Here is a 17,745-nt window from a genome sequence, read left to right as displayed (position 1 = left end):
TCCTCCCACGTCTGGTTGCCAGAATCAAGCAGGAGAGAGCTTCGGTAATTCTGATAGCACCTGCGTGGCCACGCAGGACTTGGTATGCAGACCTAGTGGACATGTCCTCGGTTCCACCGTGGACTCTGCCAATGAGGCGGTACCTTCTAATCCAAGGTCCGTTCACGCATCCAAATCTAATTTCTCTTTGTCTGACTGCTTGGAGATTGAACGCATGATTTTATCAAAGCGTGGTTTCTATGAATCGGTCATTGATACCCTGATTCAGGCTAGAAAGCCTGTCACCAGGAAGATTTATCATAAGATTTGGCGCAAATATCTTTATTGGTGTGAATTCAAAGGTTACTCGTGGAGTAAGATTAGGATTCCTAGAATTTCGTCTTTTCTCCAAGAAGGTTTGGAGAAGGGATTATCTGCTAGTTCCCTAAAAGGACAAATATCTGCTTTGTCTATTCTACTTCACAAACGTCTGGCAGATGTCCCAGATGTTAAAGCATTTAGTCAGGCTTTGGTCAGAATCAAGCCTGTATTTAGACCTGTTGCTCCGCCATGGAGCCTAAACTTAGTTCTTAAAGTTCTTCAAGGGGTTCCGTTTGAACCTATGCATTCCATAGATATTAAGCTTCTATCTTGGATAGTTTTTTGTTTTTAGTAGCTATCTCTTCGGCTCGAAGAGTTTCTGAGCTATCTGCTTTACAATGTGATTCCCCTTACCTTGTTTTCCATGCAGATAAGGTGGTTTTACGTACCAAACCTGGGTTTCTTCCTAAGGTTGTTTCTAATAAGAATATCAATCAAGAGATTGTGGTTCCTTCTTTGTGTCCTAATCCTTCATCTAAGAAGGAACGTCTGTTACACAATCTTGATGTGGTTCGTACTTTAAAATTCTACTTACAAGCAACTAAAGATTTTCGTCAAACATCTTCTTTGTTTGTTGTTTATTCTGGTAAGCGGAGAGGTCAAAGGGCTACGGCTACCTCTCTTTCCTTTTGGCTGAAAAGCATCATCCGTTTGGCCTATGAGACTGCTGGACAGCAGCCTCCTGAAAGGATTACTACTCATTCTACTAGAGCTGTGGCTTCCACATGGGCTTTTAAAAATTAGGATTCTGTTGAACAGATTTGTAAGGCGGCGACTTGGTCTTCGCTTCATACTTTTTCCAAAATTTGATACTTTTACTTCTTCGGAGGCTATTTTTGGGAGAAAGGTTCTACAAGCAGTGGTGCCTTCCGTTTTTAATGTCCCTGTCTTGTCCGTCCCTTCATCCGTGTCCTAAAGCTTTGGTATTGGTATCCCACAAGTAAGGATGAATCCGTGGACTCGATACATCTTACAAGAGAAAACATAATTTATGCTTACCTGATAAATTTATTTCTCTTGTGATGTATCAAGTCCACGGCCCGCACTGTTTTTTAAGACCGGCATATATATTTTTATTTTAAAACTTTCAGTCACCACTGCACCCTATGGTTTCTCCTTTTTCTTCCTAGCCTTCGGTCGAATAACTGGGGGGTGGAGCTAAGGGGGGAGCTATATAGGCAGCTCTGCTGTGGGTGCTCTCTTTGCCACTTCCTGTAGGGGAGGAGAATATCCCACAAGTAAGGATGAATCCGTGGACTCGATACATCACAAGAGAAATACATTTATCAGGTAAGCATAAATTATGTTTTTTTCCTGCGAAACCATCCAGACTACTGCTAACTGCTCCTAAGCAATCAGTGTTGATGTGTTTCACTACCTGCTTTCTCTCACTGGAGGTAAGATTGTATCAATTTTAACACACAATGCTATAACAGTGTCACAGTGTAGCTCCTTTATACCTTAATAGGATCCAGTGTTAATATCCTATGAAGGTGGTTTATTGAACAGTTGGGGTAAATTTAATCAGTGTATTTAATTATTTACATGATGCTTTGTGTGTTTTTTGCCTGGGCTGGTAGACTCTGTGTTTTTGGCTGGAACAAACCGGTTTCACTTTTAAGTTTCACTTTAATTTTTGAAAGTGTTGCATAGCTCCTATTACTTGCTGCACTTGTAATAATAAGGTAAGTACTGTCTGGCGTTATACAAACGGCGTTGTCTGCGGCGTTGTCAGTGCATTACCTCGCACTAACAAACGCAAGAGAGAGGTTAAACATAGCTCTCCTGACCCGGAGTCCTCTAAGTATTTATCGGATGTAGCTATTATGTCCCAGTTATCTGATGAGTTAACCTCTGTAGCTTCATAGGATAAACTTTAGGAGTCCTTAGCGTCTAAGCCTCCTGCTGCGGAGCAACTATCCTTTAGATTTGAAATTGAGCTCTTGCTTTTTTTTATTAAAGGAGGTTCTGTCTATGTTAGAGGTTCCAGAGGCCGCGCTGCCTGAAGAACCTATGGTACCTAAATTATTCAGAGTTTACGGAGACAGGAAAGTCCCTTTTGACTTTTCCTGTGCCGGTTAAGATGGCGAACATTATGTACGAATGGGAAAGAATTAGTTTTTCCTTTTTCCCCCTTGTCTACTTTTTAAAAATTTGGTCAACTGGATTTGTGGGGCTCCATTCCTAAGGTAGATTGTGCTATCTCTACGCTTGCTAAACTTACTACTATACCTCTTGAGGATAGTTCTGCGTTCAGAGAGCCGATGGATAAGAAAATGGAAACCTTTCTGAGAAAGATGTTTCAACCGGTGGTTGCAGTTGCCGGAGCGGCTACCTACTGGTGCAACTCTTTGTCGGAACTCGTTGAGGTGGAGTCTCCTCTTGAGGATATTCAATACAGAATTAAAGCTCTGAGAATTGCTAATTTTATCTGATGCGAACATGCAAATTTGCATTCGCCTAAATGCAAAGGCCTCTGGCTTTACGGTCCTAGCCCGCCGGGCGCTCTGTTTGAAGACTTGGTCTGCGGATATGACTTCTAAGTCCAGACTCCTTTCTCTTCCTTTCAAGGGAAAGATTTTATTTGGTCCAGGCCTGGACTCCATTATTTCTACATTTACCGGAGGCAAGGGTGCCTTCCTACCGCAAGATAAGAACAACAAATCTAAGGGACGACAATCTTCTAATTTTCGTTGTGACAATTCCCAACGACAACAATCCTCCAAGCCTGAGCAACCCAAGAGTACTTGTAAGCCGGCTCAGTCCTGGAATAAATCCAAGCAGAACAAGAAGCCCGCCGAAAACAAATCGGCATGAAGGGGCCACCCCTGATCCGGAATCAGATCATGTAGGGGGCAGACTGTCTTTTTACAGACGCCTGGTTCAAGGACGTAAAGGATCCTTGGGTCCTGGAGGTGGTATCTCAGGGATACAAGATAGGCTTCAAATCTCATCCGCCAAGGGACAGATTCCTTCTCTCGAATCTGTCTACCAGTGCAGATAAGAACAATCATTTCTTTTGCCAGGTTCCGTCTCAGACCTTTACAACTGTGCATACTGAGGCAGTGGAACAGCAATCATTCAGATCTATCAACAGATTGTATTAGATAGCCGGTCGAGAGAATTGCTCTCTTAGTGACACTGCCAGATCATCTGTCCTGAGGTACTCGCTTCTTAAGACCATCCTGGGAGATTGTGACTTCGGACGCAAGCCTATCCGGATGGGGAGCTGTTTGGGGTGCAAGGAAGGCACAGGGGTTGTGGAGGAGTCCTCCCTCCCGATCAATATTTTGGAACTATGGGCTATCTTCAAGGCCTTGCAGGCTTGGCCACTTCTGGGTTCGTCCCAGTTTTTCAGATTCCAATCAGACAATATAACCTTGGTGGCTTACATCAACCATCAGGGGGGAACGATAAATTCCTTGGCAATGAAGGAAGTATCTCGGCTTCTGTAGTTTGCGTAGGCCCACAGCTGTTCACTTTCAGTGATCCACATTCCGGGTGTGGCCAACTGGGAGGTGGATTTTCTCAGCAGGCAATCCTTAAATCCAGGGGAATGGTCTCTCCATCCTGAGGTGTTTGCAGAGATATGCAGCAAGTGGGGGACGCCGGAGATAGATCTCATGGTGTCCCGTCTCAATACCAAGCTACACAGGTACAGGTCGAGGGATCTCCAAGCGGATCGAATAGATGCACTAGCAGTGCCCTGGAGGTTCAAACTTGTATATCTTTTTTTTTTCCATTACCTCTTCTTCCTCAAGTGGTGGCCTGCATCAAGCAGGAGAGCGGGTATTGATAATTCTGATTGCTCCATCGTGGCCGTGAAGGACGTGGTTCGCAAATCTAGTGGGGCTGTCCTCATCTCCTCCGTGGAAGTTAACTTGTTGCAGTGACCTGCTGATACAAGGTCCATTTGTTCATCAAAATCCTAGATTCTCTGAGGCTGACTGCGTGGAGATTGAACACTTAGTCTTAGCCAAAAGAGTTTTTTCTGAGAGCGTCATTGATACTCTTATTCTATTCTATTGGGTACTTGTAGAGCGCAACTAATCAAACGTGAGGGTCTCAAGGCGCTAAGGGAGGAGGTGAAGAGGGAGGGCTAAGGGAAGATGATTTAGTCAAAGAGCCAGGTCTTGAGGTATTTCCTGAAGTTTGTAAGGGAGGTGGATTATCTGAGGTGTAGCGGGAGGGTGTTCCATGTCTTAGCTGCCAGATAGAATGATCTTCCTCCAGCGGTTGTTTACTTGATGCGGGGGATGATTGCGAGTGCTTTGTCAGCGGAGCAGAGTGGTCTTGATGGGGTGTAGAAATTGATGCAGTGGTTGATTTATTCGGGACCAATGTTGTGGAGGGCCTTGAACGCGTGGGTTAGGAGCTTGAAGGTGATTCTCTTGTTGACGGGGAGCCAGTGCAGGTACCTTAGGTGTTCGGTGATGTGGCTTTGGTGAGGGATATCGAGGATGAGTCTGTGAGGTGTTGTGGATGCGTTGGAGACACTTCTGGAGCTTGATGGTGGAACCGGCGTAAAGAGCATTGCCGTAGTCCAGTCTACTGACGTGGGCGTGGGTGACAGCTTTTCTGGTTTCGGTAGGGATCCACTTAAAGATTTTTCGCAGTAGGTGGAGTATGTGAAAACAAGCCGAAGAAACTGCGTTGACTTGGTGGTCCATGGAGAGTGATGAGTCAAGGATGACACCTAGATTTCGTGCGTGTTTCGTGTGTTGGAAATGGTGGGTGTCCAAGGGCTGAGGGCCACCAGATGTTGTCTTATGCAGATTTGGTGGGTCCAAGGAGGAGGATTTCGGTCTTGTCCGTGTTGAGTTTGAGGCGGTTGTTGTTCATCAAGATGTTGATTGCCGTCAGTCCTTCGTGGACGTTTTTCTTGGCGGTGGCGTGGTCTTGGGTGAGTGAGATTAACTGGGTGTCGTCAGCGTAGGAGACTATGTTGAGGTTGTCGTCGGACAATGGCGGCGAGAGGGGCCATGTAGATGTTGAAGAGGGTGGGGCTGAGAGAAGAGCCTTGGGGTACACCGCAGCTGATTGCTGTGGGATTGGAGGAGAAGTGTGGGAGTCTGACTTTCTTTGCTCTGCCACTGAGGAAGGAGGTGATCCATTCCAGGGCCTTATTGCGGATGCCGGCGTCGTGTAGGCGGGTGAGGAGGGTGCTGTGGTCTACAGTGTTGATTGCAGCTGAGAGGTCTAGGAGGATGAGGGCGGCGGTCTCTCCTTGGTCGAGCAGGGCGCGGATGTCGTCTGTGGCTGCAAGGAGGGCGGATTTTGGGTCTAGGATGCAGTTGGTCTTGATATGGTCAACAAGTTGTGCGTTGATGGTCTTCTCGATTACTTTGGCTGGAAAGAGGAGTAGAGAGATGGGGCAGTAGTTTTTAGGATCTTAAAGGGACACTGAACCCAAATTTTTTTTTCTTTCATGATTCAAATAGAGCATGACATTTTAAACAACTTTCTAATTTACTCCTATTATCAAATTTTCTTTATTTAAAATGCAAGAATGTAAGTTTAGATGCCGGCCCATTTTTGGTGAACAATCTGGGTTGTCCTTGCTGATTGGTAGATAAATTCATCCCCCAATAAAAAGTGCTGTCCAGAGGTCTGAACCAAGAAAAAAGCTTCGATGCCTTCTTTTTCAAATAAAGATAGCAAGAGAATAAAGAAAAATAGGTAATAGAAGTAAATTAGAAAGTTGCTTAAAATTGCATGCTCTATCTGAATCACGAAAATTTGGGTTCAGTGTCCCTTTAAGGTTGTCAGGATCTTATCTTTTCTCCAGGATGGTCTGCAGAAGGCCCTTTCTGCTAGTTCCCTGAGGGGACAGATTTCAGCCCTGTTCGTTTTATTCCACAAGAGACTGGCTGAGCTTCCAGAAGTGCAGTCCTTTGTTAAAGGGACACTAAACCCCAAAAAAATGATTTCAGGATTCAAGTAGAGAAAACAATTTTAAACAACATTCCAGCTTACGTCTATTATGTAATTTGCTTCATTCATTAGATATCCTTTGTTGAAGAAATAGCAATGTACATGGGTGAGACAATCACACGAGACATCTATGTGCAACATCCAATAAGCAGCTACTGAGGCTATCTAGATATGCTTTTTAGCAAAGTATATCGAGAATTAAGCAAATTAGATAATAGAAGTAAATTAGAAAGTTGTTTAAAATGGCATGTTCTTTCTAAATCATGAAAGAAAAAAATTGGGTTTCATGCCCAGACCTGTGTTTAGATTTGGGGCTCCTCTTGTTCTTCGGGTTTTGCAGCATGTTCGGTTTGAGCCTCTGCATTCCATTGACGTTAAATTATCTTGGAAGGTTCTCTTTTTATTGGCTTTTGCCTCTGCGCGCAGAGTTTCTGAGATCTCTGCTTTGTAATGTGAGCCCCCTTATCTGATTTTTTTATGCAGATAAGGCAGTTTTACGTATTAAATTAGGTTTTCTTCCTTTGGTTGTCAGATCGCAACATCAATCAGGAGATTGTGGTTCCTTCCTTGTGTCCTAATCCTCCATTGAAGAAACGCTTACGTTTAGACAATCTTCCTCTTTGTTGTCTATTCAGGGAAGCGTAAGGAGCAGAAGGCTATTTCGACTTCCTATCTTTTTGGTTAAAGAGTGTCATCCGCTTAGCTTACGAGACAGCGGGACATCTTCCTCATAACGGCTCCTCATCTTCTTCATAACGGCTCATTCCTCTAGAGCAGTGGCTTCCACTTGGGACTTTAAGAACAAGGCCTCTAAGGATCAAATTTGTAAGGTGGCTACCTGGTCCTCCTTACATACTTTTTCAAAATTTTACAAGTTTGATGTTTTTGCTTCAGCTGAAGCAGCTTTTGGAAGAAAAGTTTTGCAGGCTATGGTGCCCTCAGATCAGGGTCCGCCTCTTACTTTTTGTTCCCTCCCGTTATTCATTTAGTGTCCTCTGGTGCTTGGGTATAGTGAAGCCGTGGATTCTAGCTTAGGAAGGAAAACATAATTTATGCTTACCAGATTAATTCCTTTTCATCCTAGGCTGAATGACTGGGGTAATGAGGAAGTGAGAGAGATATTTAAGCCTTTGGCTGGGGTGTTTTTGCCTCCTCCTGGTGGCCAGGTGTATTTCATAACTGTAAGGAATGAAGCTGTGGACTCTTCCTATCCGGAAGGAAAGGAATTTATCTGGTAAGCATACATTTTTTTTTTTTTTTAAATAGTTCACCTTTAGTGTAGTTACATATCGCTGTTCCTCCGCCCGCAACTCATACTCTTTTTGTGTCTTTAATGACTAATACTGGTCTATCCGATTGTTGCATGCCCACTTTGGCATCCAGCTCTTGAACATTGCTACCTGTTTTGTATTATCTAAGGGTTTGGGCTTGTCCCCTTAGTTACAGATAAAGGTTATGCTTTAGGATACAGACATTTTAGACGATTGGGTGCTTTCAGCTTTGTGGCAACATTTAGGAAAAGGCCCTTTCCTGTTCCAGCATGATTGTACCCCTGTGCACAAAGGAGAGGTCCATGTAGACAAGCTTTGATGAGTTTGCAGGCCACAGGAATTCCTCAACACCAAAGAGCACTGACTTCAACCCTTTTGAACATTTTTGGGATGAATTGGAATGCCGATTGTGAGCCAGACCTTCTCTGTCAATATTAGTGCCTGACTTCACAAATGCCACTTTTGGCTGAATGGGCACAAATTCCCACAAAAAAACATTTCTAGAAGAGTGACAGCTGCTATAGGTGTAAAGGGTGGACCAACTCCATATTAAAGGGACATAAAACAAGTTGGCATAGTGACAAAATAGAATATGTACTTTAATTACTTTAACTGCAAATTTATATTGCAGTGCCTTGACATTAACCCTTTATTTTAAGTTTCCGTATTGTACACTTCCCCCCCACACATTTCCTTCTATGGCTGTATCTATATCTACCATTGCTTTGTTAGAATGCACAAGTAGGCACTCGTTATCTGCTTGAGCATGCCTAGAAACAAATAAGCTGCTGTGAAATACAATGCCTGTGTTTCTGATGCTTAACACTGATAGGGGGTGAATCAGACTACTCCAGACAGCATAACTATGTAACTAACTTTGCTTATTTTTGAAAATTATTTTAAAAATTTGCTACCAATTTTTAAACCATTTTTTTTTAATGCACACTATTTTTACTTAATTAGCCCTTTTAGGGTATGCACAGATCTTAACATGTTTTATGGCAATTTAATGCCCATGATTTTGGATAGGATGTCCAACAAGCTATGTCAGTTGTCTACACACTTTCAGCTATGTGTGTTCTGCGTGTGTATAAATTCATAACAGAGAAAAGTGTTGCTATTTGATTTAGACTTTTTCTTTCTTTTTTTTAATACTATAGTTCATTATTCTGTTGATATGAGAGATTAATCATAGTAACATAGTAGATGAGGTTGAAAAAAGACCGAAGTCCATCGAGTTCAACCTATACAAATCTAAAATATATACAAGAAGCTCCAGTTAAGCTTAAATAATCCCACTAAAGGTGACCCATTTAATACTAGCAATCCTATCCATGAATTTTTTTTATAGACAGAAATGCATCCAAATCATTTTTAAATGTATCTAGGGTATTGTCATTCACTACCTCCTTTGGTAATGAGTTCCACAATTTTATTGCTCTTACAGTGAAAAAACATTTCTTTTGCATGATGTACCGAGTCCACGGTTTCATCCTTACTTCTTCCTAACAGGAAGTGGCAAAGAGAGCACCCACAGCAGAGCTGTCTATATAGCTCCCCCCTTAACTCCACCCACCAGTCATTCTCTTTGCCGGCTCTAAGCAGGAAGGGTAAAGTGAAAGAGGTGATAAAGTATTAGTTTTTATTTGTCTTCAAGCAAGAGTTTGTTATTTTTAAATGGTACCGGTGTGTACTATTTACTCTCAGGCAGGAGATAGATAAAGATTTCTGCCTGGAGGATGATGATCTTAGCATTTGTAACTAAGGTCCACTGCTGTTCCCACAGAAGCTGAGGAGTACAGGAAAACTTCAGTGTGAGGAACGGTTTCTTTCTATACAGCAATGAGGTATGTTCAGTCATTTTTTCTGCAGAGACTGTGATAACTCAGAAAGGCTGACAGTATCCCCATTAGGGGAAGGGTAAGCAGTAATCCTAGTCTTAGAAGGGCATTACTAGCTTGCATAAGGGGCTAATTTTATGGGCACTCAGTTTGTATGATTTATTAGGCAAACGTTTGTGTGTTCTGGGAGTACTGTTTTTATTTCCTTTGGGACATCTGTTTTTGAGGGTACACTTGGCTTATTTAGGGTTTTTATAAACCCACATGGCTTAAAAATCGTTTGGTAGATTTGTGTGTAGGCCCCAGCAACATCGAGTGAGAGGGGCGGGGCCTATTTTCGCGCCTCAGTTGCGCAGTTGTTTTACATAGACAAGCAGCAAGCTACAACAGGAGGGTCCTGGTACTTCTAGGGGACTAATCGAAGCTTTATTCCCACATTTTCGATCCTTGAGGGCAGGTAGGAGCCACAGCCGAGCTGTGGCAGGGTGCTGACGAGGGTTTTACCGTTTTTTGAACACTTTTCAATCCGGTTTTCACATTTGAGGGTTAGTTGCCTTAATACTTGTGGTGCAATCTTACTAAAGCTTGATGTGTATACTGTAAATATTTCAGAAAGTTTGGGGTAATTTTAAGCAGTTTTGCAGTTTGTGTATGCCTTTTTTTTCTCTTAAAGGCACAGTACCGTTTTTGAAAAATTGTGTTTTTTTCATTAAATAAAGTGTTTTCCAAGCTTGCTTGTCTCATTACTAGCCTGTTGAACATGTCTGACATTGAGGGAACTCATTGTTAAATTTGTTTAGAAGCCATTGTGGAACCCCCTCTTAGAATGTGTCCCACTTGTACTGATATGTCTATAAATTGCAGACAGCATATTTTGAGTTTGGCAATGGATGATTCTCAGACTGAAGGAAATCAGGTTTTGCCATCTAGTTCTCCCCAAGTGTCACAACCAGTAACGCCCGCGCAAGCGATGCCAAGTACCTCTAGTGCATCTAATTCTTTCACCTTGCAAGATATGGCCTCAGTTATGAATACTACCCTCACATAGGTTTTATCTAAACTGCCAGGGTTGCAAGGGAAGCGCAGTAGCTCTGGGTTAAGAACAAATGTTGAGCCTTCTGACGATATTCCCTCACAATGTTCAGAGGTCGGGATGAGGGATTTGCTATCTGAGGGTGAGGTGTCTGATTCAGGAAAAATGTTCACTCAGACAGATTCAGATATGACGGCATTTAAATTTAAGCTGGAACACCTCCGCTTATTGCTTAGGGAGGTTTTAGCGACTCTGGATGATTGTGACCCTATTGTAGTTCCAGAGAAATTGTGTAAAATGGACAAATATTTAGAGGTTCCTGTTTACACTGATGTTTTTCCGGTCCCTAAGGCATTGTTACTAAGGAGTGGGATAGACCAGGTATTCCGTTCCCTCCCCTCCTGTTTTTAAGAAAATGTTTCCCATATCTGACACCATGCGGGACTCATGGCAGACGGTCCCTAAGGTGGAGGGAGCTATTTCTACTTTGGCTAAGCGTACAACTATACCTATTGAGGACAGTTGTGCTTTCAAAGATCCTATGGATAAAAAATTAGAGGGTCTCCTAAAGAAAATTTTTGTTCATCAGGGTTTTCTTCTCCAGCCTGTAGCGTGCATTGTTCCTGTAACCACTGTGGCTGCCTTTTGGTTTGAGGCTCTTCAGGCGGAGACCCCACTAGATGACATTCTGGATAGAATTAGGGCTCTTAAGCTAGCTAATTCTTTCATTAGACGCAGCTTTTCATCTGGCTAAATTAGCGGCAAAGAATCAGGTTTTGCCATTTTAGCGCGTAGAGCGTTATGGCTTAAGTCCTGGTCTGCTGATGTTTCATCAAAATCTAAGCTGTTGACCATTCCTTTCAAAGGTAAGACCCTATTCGGGCCTGAATTGAAAGAGATCATTTCTGATATCACTGGGGGGAAGGGTCATGCCTTCCCTCAGGATAAGGCAAATAAGACGAGGACCAAGCAAAATAATTTTCGTTCCTTTCAAAACTTTAAAGGTGGTCCCGTTTCCTCTTCCCCTGCTGCGAAGCAAGAGGGGAACTTTGCTCAATCCAGGCCAGTTTGGAGACCTAACCAGGCTTGGAACAAGGGTTAAAAGGCCAAGAAGCTTGCTGCTGCCACCAAGACAGCATGAAGGGGTAGCCCCCGATCCGGGACTGGATCTAGTAGGGGGCAGACTCTCTCTCTTTGCTCAGTCCTGGGCAAGAGACGTTCAGGACTCCTGGGCAGTAGAAATCGTAACCCAGGGATATCTTCTAGAATTCAAGGATTCTCCTCCAAGGGGGAGGTTCCATCTTTCTCAATTGTCTGTAAACCCGACAAAAAGAGAGGCGTTCTTACGCTGTGTAGAAGACCTTTTTACCATGGGAGTGATCTGCCCAGTTCCGAAAGCAGAACAGGGGCAGGGGTTCTACTCCAATCTGTTTGTGGTTCCCAAAAAAGAGGGAACCTTCAGACCAATTCTAGATCTCAAGTTCTTAAACCAATTCCTAAGAGTCACATTTTTCAAGATGGAGACCATTCGGACTATTTTACCAATGATCCAGGAGGGTCAATATATGACCACCGTGGACTTAAAGGATGCATATCTACACATTCCTATCCACAAATTTCATCACCAATTCCTCAGGTTTACCTTTCTGGACAAGCATTACCAGTTTGTGGCTCCTCCCTTCGGGTTGGCCACGGCGCAACAAATCTTCACAAAGGTGCTAGGGTCCCTTCTGGCGGTCCTAAGGCCACGGGGCATAGCAGTGGCGCCTTATCTAGACGACATTCTAATTTAAGCGTCGACTTTCCAACTAGCCAAGTCTCACATGGACTTAGTGTTGGCCTTTCTAAGATCTCACGGGTGGAAGGTGAACGTTAGAGTTCTTTCCCCCCTCACAAGAGTTTCATTTGTAGGGACTCTGATAGACTCGGTGGACATGAAAATATTTCTGACGGAAGTCAGGAAATCAAAGATTTTGTCCACCTGTCGAGCTCTTCATTCCATTCCTCGGCCGTCAGTGGCTCAGTGTATGGAGGTAATCGGTCTAATGGTGGCGGCAATGGACATAGTTCCGTTTGCTCGCTTGCATCTCAGACCACTGCAACTATGCATGCTCAATCAGTGGAATGGGGATTATGGGGATTTATCTCCTCGGATAAATCTGGATCAAGAGACCAGAGACTCTCTTCTTTGGTGGTTGTCACAGGATTATCTGTCCCAGGGAATGTGTTTCCGCAGGCCAGAATGGGTTATAGTGACGACAGACGCCAGCCTACTGGGCTGGGGTGCAGTCTGGAATTCCCTGAAAGCACAGGGTTTGTGGATTTAGGAGGAGGCCCTCCTACCGATAAATATTCTGGAATTAAGAGCGATATTGAATGCTCTTCAGGGGTGGCCTCAGCTGGCTTCGGCCAGATTCATCAGATTTCAGTCGGACAACGTCGCGACTGTTGCTTATATCAATCATCAGGGGGGAACAAAGAGTTCCTTAGCGATGATAGAAGTTTCAAGAATAATCCGATGGGCAGAGGTTCGCTCTTGCCATCTGTCAGCGGTGTATATCCCAGGAGTAGAGAACTGGGAGGCAGATTTTCTAAGTCGTCAGACTTTTCATCCAGGGGAGTGGGAACTCCATCCGGAGGTGTTTGCTCGACTGGTTCAGCTATGGGGCACACCAGAATTGGATCTGATGGCGTCTCGTCAGAACGCCAAACTTCCTCGTTACGAATCCGGGTCAAGGGATCCTCAGGCAGTACTGATAGATGCTCTAGCAGTAACCTGGTTGTTCAACCTGGCTTATGTGTTTCCACCTTTCCCTCTCCTTCCGCGTCTGATTGCCAGAATCAAACAGGAGAGAGCTTCATTGATTTTGATTGCGCCTGCGTGGCCACGCATGACTTGGTATGCAGACCTGGTGGACATGTCATCTTTGCCACCATGGACTCTGCCACTGAGACAGGACCTTTTGGTTTGGTTTAAGGTCCATTCAAGCATCCAAATCTAATTTCTCTGCAACTGACTGCTTGGAGATTGAACGTTTGATTCTATCAAAGCGGGGTTTCTCTGAGTCGGTCATAGATACCGCCTGTTACCAGGAAAATCTATCATAAGATATGGCGTAAATATCTTTTTTGGTGCGAATCCAAAGGCTACTCCTGGAGTAAAATCCGGATTCCTAGGATTTTGTCTTTTCTCCAAGAGGGATTGGAGAAAGGATTGTCAGCTAGTTCCCTAAAAGGACAGATATCTGCTCTGTCCATTCTGTTGCACAAGCGTCTCGCAGATGTCCCAGACGTTCGGGCTTTTTGTCAGGCTTTAGCTAGAATTAAGCCTTTGTTTAAACCTGTTGCTCCGCCATGGAGTCTAAATTTAGTTCTGAAAATACTTCAGGGGGTTCCGTTTGAACCCATGCATTCCATAGATACTAAGCTTTTATCTTGGAAAGTTTTGTTCCTAGTTGCTATCTCTTCAGCTCGAAGAGTTTCTGAACTATCTGCACTCACCTTATCTTGTTTTCCATGCTGATAAGGTGGTTTTGCGTACCAAGCCTGGGTTCCTACCTAAGGTTGTTACTAACAAGAATATCAATAAGGAAATTGTTGTTCCTTCTCTGTGTCCTAATCCTTCTAAGAAGGAACGTCTGTTGCGCAACTTGGACGTGGTTCATGCTTTGAAATTTTATTTGCAGGCAACCAAAGATTTTCGTCAAACATCTTCTTTGTTGTCTATTCTGGAAAGCGTAGGGGTCAAAAGGCTACGGCTACTTCTCTTTCCTTTTGGCTGAAAAGCATCATCCGTTTGGCTTATGAGACTGCTGGGCAGCCGCCTCCTGAAAGGATTACAGCTCATTCTACTAGAGCAGTAGCTTACACATGGGCTTTTAAAAATTATGCTTCTGTTGAACAGATTTGTAAGGCTGCGACTTGGTCTTCGCTCCATACCTTTTGATACTTTTGCTTCTTCTGAGGCTATTTTTGGGAGAAAGGTTTTGCAAGCAGTGGTGCCTTCCGTTTAGGTTCCTGTCTTGTCCCTCCCTTCATCCGTGTCCTAAAGCTTTGGTATTGGTATCCCACAAGTAAGGATGGAACCGTGGACTCGCTACATCATGCAAAAGAAAACAAAATTTATGCTTTCCTGATAAATTTCATTCTTTTGCAATGTACCGAGTCCAGGGCCCGCCCTGTCTATTCAAGACAGATGGTATTTTTTTATTAAAAACTTCAGTCACCTCTGCACCTTATAGTTTCTCCTTTTTCTTCCTTGGCCTTCGGTTGAATGACTAGGGGGTGGAGTTAAGGGGGGAGCTTTATAGACAGCTCTGCTGTGGGTGCTCTCTTTGCCACTTCCTGTTAGGAAGGCTAATATCCCACAAGTAAGGATGAAACCGTGAACTCATTACATCGCAAAAGAGAGAAATTTATCAGGTAAGCATAAATTTTGTTTTCCGTTGCAGGAGATTAAATCTCCTTTCCCCCAACCTTAAATTGTGACCTCTGGTCACAAACAATTTTCTTGGAATAAACAGAGCTTCTGCCATCTCTGTATATGGGCCTTGAATATATTTATATAAAGTAATCATGTCACCTCTTAAGCGACTTTTTTCTAAAGAAAACAGACCCAGTTTGGTCTAGCCTCTCCTCATAGGTTAAATTCTCCAATCCCCTTATTAGCTTTGTGGCCCTTCTGAACTTTTTCTAGTTCTGCAATATCTCTTTTTGCAATTGGTCCCCAGAACTGCACTCCATACTCAAGGTGAGGTCTTACCAGGGCTTTATATAGTGACATAATTATGCTTTCCTCCCTTGAGTTAATGCCTCTTTTAATACATGCTAGTATCTTATTAGCCTTAGAAGCTGCTGCCCTGCATTGTGCACCCATCTTTAGCTTGTTATCTATTACTACTCCCAAATCCCTTTCCTCCTGTGTTTGGCTAAGTCTTGTCCCATTTAAATAATATGTTGCCTGCTTATTTTTACTTCCAAAATGTAGAACCTTGCATTTTTCCCGTATTAAATCTAATTTTCCATTTACCTGCCCATACTTCTAATTTTTGCAGGTCCCTTTTGTAACAAAAGTTCATCCTGCGCTGACCTAATGACCTTACTTAATTTAGTATCCTCTGCAAAAATAGAGATTTCGCTATGTAATCCTAGCTCCAAGTCATTTATAAAAATATTAAAAAGAATGGGGCCCAGCACCTGATCCCTGGGGTACTCCACTGATTTACCTTCGTCCAATCTGAGTATGATCCATTCACTACTACTCGTTGCTCCCTATCGTTTATCCAGTTATTTATACATAAACTAACATTTTCAGCTATTCCCAGTCCCTTAATTTTGTGCATTAATCTCTCATGTGGCACTGTATCAAACGCCTTTGCAAAATCTAAGTATATCACATCAACTGATTCCCCTTTATCTATATTTTTACTTACTTCCTCATAGAATCTAATTAGATTAGTTTGACATGGTCTATTTGTCATAAAACCATGCTGATTAGAACTCATAATCTTGTTTACACGAATATGCTCATTAATATAATCCCTTCAAATATCTTCCCCACTATTGATGTCAGACTAACTGGTCTATAGCTTCCTGGATCATCAATCCTTGGGTACCATGCCTGAGGATAATGAGTCTTGAAAAATTAAGAGTAGAGGTTTGTCTATAACAGTGCTAAGTTCCCTTGGGTGTATTCCATCTGGGCCTGGAGTTTTATTTACCTTAATATTATCCAATTTGTTCCTGATATCCTCTATACATAACCCAGTTAATGGTATGGGCTGGCATGTTCTATTTTGTTCCAAAGTATCATCAAAGTTCCTCTCTTGTGTATACTGAAGAAAAAAACTGGTTTAGTATCTCAGCCTTCTCCCTGTCACTGTTAATCATGCTACCCTCCCCGCATTTTAATGTACCTATATTGTCTTTCTTAGATTTTTTGCTATTTATGTACTAAAAGAACCTTTTAGGGTTAGATTTAGAATCCTTTGCAATTAATTTTTCATTTTGTTTTTTTCTTTCTAATAGGTTGAACCATGTAACTCCAAGTCTAAAATCCGATGCCTCCAACAAAGATATCGAGGAGGCTATGAAACGGGTTAGGGAAGCTCAGGCTTTGATTTCCGAGGCTATAGAACCAGGTAATATACTTTTCTGTGTGATTTTAAAGTTGTAGACGCAGCTGTTCAGTCAGACCTTTTGAGTTCCTTATTTTATTTTCCAGACAAGAAAGATGACAAAAAGAAACGATCACGGTCACGCTCTCGGTCTAGAAGGAGAAGAACGCCTTCATCATCATCCCGTCATCGGTAAGAGATCATTAGGGTAGTCAGTTGGGCAAAAATTGTCAACAAATTTGTTTGGTATTATTGGAGGAAAACTCACAAATTTATTGGGGAGGTAAAATACTTTTTTTAATAGCAATATTATGGGTACATTTTGTGTATTGCGGGAATGTTAATATGGTCCATATAAATTGTGTAACCAAAAATAGTCAACTCCTAGCATTTTGGGCACGTCCATCACTTATGCAAGCTCTATCCTTAAATATTATCTGTCAGACCTTGTGTTCCTTCAGAACCTCTTTACTGCAATACATTACATCTCATTGGAAATTAAGAGGGTAGTGGCAGTAACATATCTACTACACGAGAGCCCCCTTGCTGCTAAAGAGAGCTGCTTTATGTGCATCAAACATCTGACCTCCACAGCAACCCTTTTAGCCCCTTTGCAGTCCATGAGTGCACCAGCATGTTGCCAACCAATGTATTGTAGCCCACTTTGGCTGTCAGGGAGTTAAACGCTTATTTGCTAGTGTGCTGCAGGAGGCTTTTTGACAAATAAGGAGATAATTCCAGCACCATGGCCACATTAAACAGACCGGATGCATCCATCAGTAACCCATGTAATGCCTACAACATGCATCGTTAGGCTACAGACCAGATAGATGCCCGAATGAAAGTCAAAATTAAACTTTGTTTCAAGAGAGCATATCATTGTAAGAGACTTCTCAATTTACTACTTGCATCAAATTTACTTTTCTCTCTTGTATCTTTTGTTTTAAAGTATACCTTGGTAGGCTCAGCAGCTGGGAGCTAGCTGGTGATTGGCGACTACACACTCATGCCTCTTGTCATTCATTCACCAGATGTGTTTAGCTGACATCAAGTAGTGTATTGTTGCTTTGGAACTCAGTATATGTTTAACCCCTTTGCAGAGTTTAGACATTGAGCATTTAATTATTGCACTGTCGCTTGTATTTAAGATATTAGAGCCTTTTCTTTTTGCACATTTATGTTCAATTAGA

The 17,745-nt window shown here is 42.7% G+C and overlaps 1 protein-coding gene across 5 annotated transcripts in view; it reads left to right on the top strand.

Annotated features, from left to right (window-relative positions):
- The window catches only part of SRSF11 (serine and arginine rich splicing factor 11), a 110,972-nt gene that overhangs the window by 73,817 nt on the left and 19,410 nt on the right, over positions 1 to 17,745 (top strand). For all 5 annotated transcript variants that reach the window (XM_053693363.1, XM_053693361.1, XM_053693362.1 and 2 more), the window contains 2 exons: positions 16,467 to 16,579; positions 16,663 to 16,747. In XM_053693363.1, the coding sequence (XP_053549338.1) occupies positions 16,467 to 16,579; positions 16,663 to 16,747 (198 nt within the window). The remainder of the gene's footprint in view (positions 1 to 16,466; positions 16,580 to 16,662; positions 16,748 to 17,745) is intronic.

Source organism: Bombina bombina, chromosome 10 (assembly GCF_027579735.1).
Source record: "Bombina bombina isolate aBomBom1 chromosome 10, aBomBom1.pri, whole genome shotgun sequence".
NCBI classification, from domain to species: Eukaryota; Metazoa; Chordata; class Amphibia; order Anura; family Bombinatoridae; genus Bombina; species Bombina bombina.
This window is presented reverse-complemented; position numbering and strand designations above follow the sequence as displayed.